This window comes from Hakea prostrata, chromosome 1 (genome assembly GCF_041222555.1).
Source record: "Hakea prostrata isolate BN-2017 chromosome 1, UWA_Hpros_2, whole genome shotgun sequence".
Classification (NCBI taxonomy): Eukaryota; Viridiplantae; Streptophyta; class Magnoliopsida; order Proteales; family Proteaceae; genus Hakea; species Hakea prostrata.
The window spans coordinates 15385092-15393762 of NC_142600.1; the positions used below are offsets into that span (position 1 = coordinate 15385092).

At 37.5% G+C, this 8671-nt stretch overlaps 2 protein-coding genes across 2 annotated transcripts; one reads left to right on the forward strand and one right to left on the reverse strand.

Annotated features, from left to right (window-relative positions):
• Positions 1 to 1707: 1707 nt before the first annotated feature.
• HCEF1 (high cyclic electron flow 1) lies at positions 1708 to 3490 on the reverse strand. Its single transcript, XM_089165937.1, has 4 exons — positions 2937 to 3490; positions 2607 to 2834; positions 2012 to 2518; positions 1708 to 1903 (listed from the first exon to the last, which is right to left on the reverse strand). Exons 1-4 carry the CDS (start codon positions 3372 to 3374, stop codon positions 1829 to 1831), a joined length of 1248 nt encoding a protein of 415 aa, XP_089022063.1. The 5' UTR covers positions 3375 to 3490; the 3' UTR covers positions 1708 to 1828.
• Positions 3491 to 7588: 4098 nt separating this feature from the next.
• On the forward strand, positions 7589 to 8671 carry LOC149027796 (PAR1 protein). The gene is made up of 3 exons (XM_089165947.1): positions 7589 to 7861; positions 7966 to 8292; positions 8395 to 8671. The coding sequence occupies exons 1-3, from the start codon at positions 7795 to 7797 to the stop codon at positions 8541 to 8543; spliced, it is 543 nt and encodes a 180-aa protein (XP_089022073.1). The 5' UTR covers positions 7589 to 7794; the 3' UTR covers positions 8544 to 8671.

The following is an 8671-nucleotide window of genomic DNA, read 5'->3' on the forward strand; positions in this document are numbered from 1 at the left end:
TTCGGTTCTTTCGATACTTCAATTCGAATGGACATACTTGTCCCTGGACTCTTAGATGATGCCGGCGGCCATAATTGATTCCTCTAGTTTTCGGTTCGGTCTTCGTAATACCCGAATTCGTTCGAAAACTATCAAAATATAATAGAATGCGGATATGGTATTACCACTGTCCGATCTAAATCCGATCTAAATCCGATCCATTTACACCCCCATTCCTATATAAAAATAGTAAGACCAGATCTCCCTCCTTTCACATCTTTACTCGCTTCCAATTCTCTCTCCATTTATTTTCACGTAGAGAATCCAATTAAAGTTTATCTAAGTAACGTATCAAGCCATTGTATTTTGGTGTGGTATAGGAGTGCAAAATATATTTTTTTCCATAAGTTCTTCGTATCTCTTTTTGACTGCATTCTTTTTTCATTTTTCAGTGAAATATTTTCCACTTTCATTCGGTCATTTGCTAAACTTGTTATTTTTATACACAATGCAAACTAGCTATGTCTTTGGGCATGTGCATAAATTTTCTTACTTCATGTGCATTACTTCATGCATGTGACTTACTAACATCCTCTGGAGTCCATTTCCTTTTCCCAACCACCATTGAGTTTCTTGCTTTTCATAAGAACCAGAGAATAATGGAAATAAGACTTTATAATTTTTCACCGTCGTGTGAAGCTAGATAACTCACATGGCCCCAACTTTTCAACCAATCTGCCATGCTAGTATGTTGTCCATGTGCACTTCTCCATGACATTGAGCATCCAAGTTTGGCAAATGAGCAATGAAGCAAACAGTGAGTTGTTGATTCTTCTTTCATTTTGCATTCCCCACACATTGCATCCATCTTAATTCCTCTTTTGATCAATTCTTTAGAAACAACAACATTTTCATTACAAGCTTTCCAAATAAAGTTCTTGATCTTAAGCAATGTTTTGCACTTCCACACCTTTTTCTAATTAGTTGAATTCAGACTCTCCCACGAATGAGATTTTGATGAAGATAGCATGGTGCCTTTCTATCTTCAATTTCCTTCAAATTTTGAAATAGTCTATAATATGATTTTATAGAGAAATTGTCATCTCTAGTACCACCCCACACTTGAACATCATCTAAGGAAACAAAGAAAGTGAAATTTTTAGTATTGCTGTAGCTTCGGTTGGGGAGAACCACTTCCTTATTTAATCTTCTTTTCAGGTCCGCTCAGGTGTAGTAATCAAATCGGCCACAATTTCAATATGACACCCTTTGGATTTAGATGTGATGACTCGAAAGCCTTCCAACTCTAGAATCCATCTATGCTTTCATACCTTAATTGATGTCCCAACTCTAATTTTCCACATCAAACCTTTGTTAAGCACCTTTATTCCTTCTAGAATGCTTCTCCATGCCCAAGAAGGTTTATTCACTGCTTTAGCTTCCAAGAATGGAAGAGTGGGAGAAATAAATCTCTTTAAGGAATACTTCCCAATCTGCAAATGGTTTTACAACCAAGGATCTCTCAAGATTTGGTTGCTTCAGTTAGATTTGTAGATAGATGTTTATTCTATGCATGTTGGAGATTTATATTTCTCAAAGAATGCCCTGGTTGGGTTCTTGGTTTATGCAACATCATCCGGCAAAATAAATTTCATGAATCTCTTCCCTTTAGAGTAACTTATCAAATAGATGATTCCTACAATAGAGAAGTTAGACACCACTTCAACATATTATAAACCTTTCTAAATTTCATTCGGGCTTGCCCAAGCATCAAGTTTAAAACTAGCACTTTAATATACATTGAAGAATGAAAATATAAAACTAGAACATAACCAACATATTGAGATCATTATGAAGCTAAATACTTCTCCAACTTCTCTACTTCTTCAACGCTTCCAATGTAAAGTGGCACACGCTGATGTATCTATTACCAAAAAACAAAATTTACTAGTGATCAGAAAAATTTATAAATGTAATATGAATAAAAGATGTAAGTGATATTATAGGTAGATCTCCTTTTTAAATGTCTCACCTCAACTGGTTGGATGTCAAGTACTCTTTGGTGGCCGTCGGATCCTTTCCCGCCGGCTTGCTCAACTATATAGCTCATGGGTGCACATTCATACAAGAGCCTAAGTTTCCCATTCTTGCTCTTCTTGTCCCTCGGGTAGCCATAGATTCCGCCGTAGAGAAGGGTCCGGTGAAAATCGCCGACAAGACTACCAATGTAACGGGCAGAGTAGGGCTTCCCACTGGGTCCAGGGTCCTTGAGGTCATCCATGTACTTCTTTAGCTTGTCATCCCATAACTTGTAATTTCCCTCATTGAAAGAGTAAATTTTACCTGCTTTGGGTATCTGAACGTTCTCTTGAGTTAGAACGAACTCACCATACATTGGGTCCAAAGTGAAGGCAAACACGCCTTTACCTACTGACAACACAAAGATCACCGAGCTGGAGTACATGCAATACCCTGCAGCCAATAAGTTGTTGCCAGGTTGGCATACATTCACCACACATTTCTGTGTCACTTGGTCTAACTGCATGATTGCCACGTGGAATATGATTTTGTGATGATAGAATTACAACAACAGCCAAACAGGGCTTAAGATTTAAGAAAGAAATTACCGTTTCCGAGTCATCATCGAAATCGGCTAAGCACTCGTCGTTGGGGCTGTAAATACCGAAGATTGATCCTGTGGAGACGGCAGCATCAATGTTGGAAGATCCATCGAGTGGATCAAAGACGACAATGTAGTTTCCTGAGTAACTCTCCTCCACCGCAACCGGTACATCCTCCTCTTCTGATGCGATGATGCCCGTTCTTCCACTTGATCTCAAGCAATTAGAGAAAACCTGCATCGTTCATCAAGTATACCTTTTTGCAGTCTTGAAAAAAAGAACGGCCCAGATTGAATTGATGAATCTCTCTAAATTTTTTATTGAATAATTACGAACCTCATTGGAGACGACGTCGAGTTTCTTTTGGTCTTCGCCTTGGACGTTAACGGCACCCTGAACGCCAGTGAGGTTGGAAATGCCAGCTCTTTGGACGAGGGAAGCGATTTGCTTACATGCAGTGGAAATGCTAGAGAGCACAATAGTGAGCTCGGCGTCGATGACACCGGCTTGTTCTTGCTGCAGTAACCAATTCGTCAGGGTCTGGATCTCATACGCGCTTCTCTTCTTTGTAGTCGACGTTGTCTCTGGCGCAGTCCCTACAGCCATGCATCGAACCCCCGAGGAGCTGTAATTACCTTCTGGAAAGCCGTGCTTTTGATTGTTGCTTGGGCATATGAGTAGTGTCTTTGCGCCAGAGACACATAGGTGTAACGGAGAACGGCGGGAACTTGAGAAGAGGATTTGTGATGACGTAGCTGAGATTGCTACAACCATGGCTACTCCGCTTTGATTCCTCTTTGCTGTTTTAGTGGATCACTCACTTTCTTAGAAGCCCTCCTGGTTCATCACTTTGGTGTGTTTCCTCGAAGAACTTCATCGCTCAAGAAGGATATGAGACCTGTGGAGGTGAGAATGTAAGGCTGGTAAGAGATTTCAGTTGGAACGGACCCCACTTATCCTCCTCTATGGTGTCTGTTGTGATCCCTGGTTTACTAGAAGATCCAAAATTCCCACAGAATGTCCATGAAAGAAAAATGTTAAAAAAAAAAAAAAAAAAAAAAAAAAAAAAGGAAATTTAAGAAAAAGCATTTCATAGAATGGAATATCAATAGATATACTCTCCGCCTAAGGAAAACATCTGCCGCCCTGGCCTCTTGACGGGCAATACTGACCCATGCAAGTATTAACAGCTACATATCGCCCGTACGGAGGAGCACACGGTTTTTAACTTCATAAATAGTAGTTGGTTTTAGGGGTACAAGTTTCATCTGACGTGTTAAGTCTGCCTTGAGCCCGAATAGGGCTTGGACTCAAGATTTTGGCCATAAGGAGGGGGGGTTTAGGGTCAAAATATGACCCTGACAAGGGTCAATGGCGAGCCTGGGATTACTTTTTAGCTTGTCGGACTTGTCCCGATCCGTCCCTGATTTTTTGCCCTGATTTTGGTCCTGATTGTGGCCTTGATTTCTCATTGATTCGTGATCTCAATGAATTAGGAACAAGAACAAAGAGATGGTCAATCATGGCCAAGGCTAAGGACAAACAAGACTAATCAGGGCTAGGATCAAGGATAAAACCAATTAAGGCTAGGGACAAGGCCAATTAGGGTAGGAATGAGCTTGGCTTGGCCCTGTAAGGCTTAGGGTTATTGGATAATAATCACCGGCCTTGAAATAAAATCAAGACAAGAATGAGCTTAAATTAGAATATATATGGTTGGACTTAGGACTACAAATATCCGGCCCAACCCGACCATGTTGCAGCCCTTGGTGGTTTTACTTTCCAACATTATCATATAATTAAAAATTAAAACACTAATGGGTTCCATGTAGGCCTACTCTATTTATGTGGTTAAAAATCATAAAGAAAACACATTATTTTTCCCAAACAGGGTGGTGATTTGGATTCCATTCAGAAGCTAGGGGATAGGTCAGGGGCAGAACCAGGATTCAATATGGGGGGCGAAGGATTCAGATATGAGGGGACGCCAAAGGTGGTATGCCTTATAGTATGGGCCTTATAAGATCCAACTTCACCTAGGGAGGTCTTGAGGGCGCACCCACTAGGGGATTAAAATAAGAAAATTATTGAGGATGAAATCTTTGTTCAACAAGATATAAGTAAATTAAAGCCTCATATCCAAAAAAACACATGGCCAAATCAGATGTAATATACAAATATATATATATATATACAATATAAAATAAATGAGCAAAAATGGAAGATAAAATAAAGAAACACAACCCCGGCCAAGACCACCATATTGGGCCCCACCATTGATAAAAAAGGAAATTATGAAATGATATTTATTTCAACAAGTATGGTAAATTAAAGCAAAAAATAAAAAATACCGCCAACCCTAAAAGTGCAAATCAAATTTTTAAGGTGAGATGCAAACCAATGGCCAGACCTTACACACACATTTTATTTACAATATAAAATTAAATAGCAAAAATTGAAGATAAAATAAAGAAACAAAGAATATAAAATTAAATAAAGAATAAAAATATGAAAAAAAACAATAAATAAATTAAGAAAGAAAAAGAGTACCTAATTGTGGGGAAGATTTTTTCCCAAAATTTTCTTTAATCCACCCTTATAAAAAGGGAATAATAAATGGGAAGAAAGAAATAGAAGATAATAAATAGGAAAAAAAGAAGAGAGAGGAGAGAGGAGATATGAGCGAATAAATAAAGATTGAGGAGTAAGTTTCTAATTATAAATGACATTTTGAATATCTAATAAGATTTTTTTTTTATAAATTTCCTTTAATCCATGTTTATAGGAAGAGATGAGAATAAATAGGAAGATATGAGAATAAATAGAAAGAAATATGAGAGAGAAAAGTGGGGAGAATAATTGGGAATTGAAGAGTTAATTTTTAACTAAAGATGACTTTTATACCCATTATTTTACATTTAAAAATTGTTCTCAATATTGAGGGAGGACTAGATAGTGACATTTCACATGTGAGAAAAGAAAAAAGTGAAAAAAATGAAGGAAATTAGTATAAAAAATCCTATATTAAAGGAACTAATAAAAAAATTGAGAAAGTCAAAGGAACGTGTGAACCCGCCGGTTTGAGGTTTAGGATTAAGGATTCATGGGTGGATTATCTTTAGCTAAACCCAACCTCTCCACTAGAGGGATGTTGAGATTTCTTGGGAGATATTCCCCTCGGAATCCAGCTCTCAAATCCCCGCCGCCCTATATATTATATATTTTTTGGTTTGCCAAACCCGGTTTATAAACCGGTGGTTTGCACCACTCTTCTTAAGCTCACCCTGGCTATGGTGGGTGAGTTTCATCAACTTGAAGCCGGGATACGTTTTTGCTTCCACAAAGATTCGATACCGGAACCTTGCCCCCTATATTAATTATATAAAAAGCGCCTTGAAGATGTGGTCGTGGTGTGCACAAGTTAAAAAAAAAAAAAAAAAAATCTGAATTTATGTCTTACCCAAAAAAAAAATCTAAATATATGAATTGCATAAATGGTTAGGGCTTTACTCGGACCCACTTCTCATTTTACTGAAGAAGCTGGCAAACTTTTCAACCGAAAAAAAGAGAGAAAGAAGCAGCTTAGCAAACTCCACCGCCCACTTCCTCTTGGTCTTCTTCTTGCAACACCATCTGCCCCAATTTCCTCTAGAACTGTGTATACATATGACACATGTTACCACTCATAAAATGAAAGGCTTAATTTTCACCAATATCTTAAATTAAGATGATTACAAAAATATGATTACTTGTTCTTTTACAATTTGAAGAAAGACGCTAAGAATTTTTATTTATTTATTAAAGTTAGATTTTAGATGGGAAAGATTACAATTATCTACATATGATTCAAATTATTTTAAAAACTCATATTTAGTCATATTCTAGAAGGTGAGTAGGAGGAACCAAAGAAGGAAGAGTAGAACCCAAGTCTCTTGATCAAGAAGCTTTTGATGAATTGAATGTGAAATCTTTTGTTAGTATAATGAAAAAAACTTTTCAGTTTAATTAATTATTTATTGATCTTAAATTTATTTTAGTTTTGTATTTTGACCGTTGTCTTGTCACTATAATTTTCTTCCGCAAAACACTTAGTATGATTTTCACATGAATCTTACAACGTTCAACGTACATTGTGCCTCTTCCACCTTCAATGGGATCTCAATTGAATGGATCACCTTAACAAAACCAATAAAAAGAAGAGAAAAAAGAAAAAGAAAAAATCAAATGGATGGGTGATAATGGTGTACTGTAACCATATTATATCTCGAGGATAAAATAGGAAGTGAAATGTTGGTATATATAGAAATTTTATTATATTATTTAAAAGAAAAACAAAACAAACTGTCCCTTTCTCTAGAATGTATGTTTAGATCTCACAAGTTTCCGCTTGAAAGCTTCAAACTTCTAAATTCTTTGTTGGTTAATCCGAAAACAAGCAAATTAAGCAACCCATGAAGGCAAGAGCCATGACTCATGAGGGAGGAAGCAGAGGGACACCGGACACGTTTGCTTATGTATAAAAGCATGCATGAAAAATAAAAATATTTGGTTCGATTCTTAAGGAAACTTGGTTATTTGGTGTTGGTTGTTACTTAATCACGCTTTCTTTTATATCAAATAAATTAATATAATAAAATATACATAATATTTTAAAGAATATCATTTTAGATTCTATTTCAGTGGCTGCTATCGTGGAGTAAGAACAACCTGCTACCCAGAAATAGAAACCATAACCACCAAAGTACCAAATGTCTCCGCCAAATTTAGATCTCAGATTAAAAAGCAGCCACGCGTAATTTTTCTTTCCAAGAACAAGCATAAATAAATTAGCACACTGGAAAAAAAAAAAAAAAAAAAACCCCAAAAATAAGAGAAGAAGAAAACGGCTAGCCTCATAAATAAGCAAGCCATTCGGAGCTTTTATCGATTGGTTGGTTAGTTGGTTGGGTTTTCTCTCTTAAGCTCAAGTCTGTGTCTCTATATAAACGCATTAAAACGCAGCTACCTTTGTCCTCAATCAAACGCTCTTCAAGAGGCTCAAACACTTCCATCTGTTATGTCCCAATAAATTGGTTGTTTCTCTGGTTTTCATTCGGTTTTCATTCCTATTACGACAAACCCATCAAGCAGATCAGAGGAACAATTATATATCAATATTCTATTTATCAATTTTCTTTCCACAAATAATTTCATCATGGCTCCCAAGATGATTACAACTCTCTTCCTTGCCTTCGGTCTCCTCTTCGTCCAAGGAGCTCTCGGTATATATATATATATTCATCTCTGTTTCTGTTAGCTGGGTTTATGATAGTGATCATATATGATGATGATGATGATTTGTTGTTATTAATGGCTACTGTTTCAGGTGAGATCGTATGTGAAAAACTGCCAAACGAACTGTGCGGATTCTCAATAGCTTCTTCAGGGAAGAGGTGCGTATTGGAGAATTACAAGTCAGAGGAAGGGAAAATGGAATATCAATGCAGGACTTCAGATGTGGTGGTAGAGAGAATGAGTGGATTGATTGAGACCGATCAGTGCGTCAGAGATTGTGGTGTTGATAGGAAATCTGTTGGGTTATCGTCTGATGCTTTGCTTGAGCCTCAGTTCACCGCCAAGCTCTGCTCCTCTTCTTGCTTCCACAGATGCCCCAACGTCGTGGACCTCTACTACAACCTCGCTGCAGGAGAAGGTATTCAATTTTGTTTAATTCCTTATTGAATTTCAATGCAGCCATTTTGTGAGAATTGATTTTGATTTTTTACTTTCATTGAATTATTGCATCTGATTGCAGGCGCGTTCTTGCCCGATCTATGCGAAGGCCGTAACAACCCTCACCGAGCAATGATGGAGCTCCTCAGCTCTGGGGTAGCAATGGGTCCAGTCTCCGGTGGATCATCATCGCCATTCTTTGCATCTGCTCCGGCGCCAGCTTCTCTCTGAGCAAATCAGAGTGCTTTCTTCTGTTGTTGTTTTCTTTCTTTTTTTTTCTTAGACCGGAAGATGTTCGTTTCTTCCTGATATCATCAGTATCAACACGGACACGTGGTGAGTGAGGTGATCTGTCTAAC

Bases quoted from the DNA above. Each gene is read 5' to 3' on its own strand.
- HCEF1 (XM_089165937.1), bottom strand. From the start codon at position 3,374: ATGGTTGTAGCAATCTCAGCTACGTCATCACAAATCCTCTTCTCAAGT. The intron at 2,835-2,936 runs GTTCGTAATTAT...TGAACGATGCAG, and splicing joins TCGACGTCGTCTCCAATGAG to GTTTTCTCTAATTGCTTGAG. The intron at 1,904-2,011 runs GTGAGACATTTA...TTTTGGTAATAG, and splicing joins TTGACATCCAACCAGTTGAG to ATACATCAGCGTGTGCCACT.
- LOC149027796 (XM_089165947.1), top strand. From the start codon at position 7,795: ATGGCTCCCAAGATGATTACAACTCTCTTCCTTGCCTTCGGTCTCCTC. The intron at 7,862-7,965 runs GTATATATATAT...CTACTGTTTCAG, and splicing joins CTTCGTCCAAGGAGCTCTCG to GTGAGATCGTATGTGAAAAA. The intron at 8,293-8,394 runs GTATTCAATTTT...ATCTGATTGCAG, and splicing joins CAACCTCGCTGCAGGAGAAG to GCGCGTTCTTGCCCGATCTA.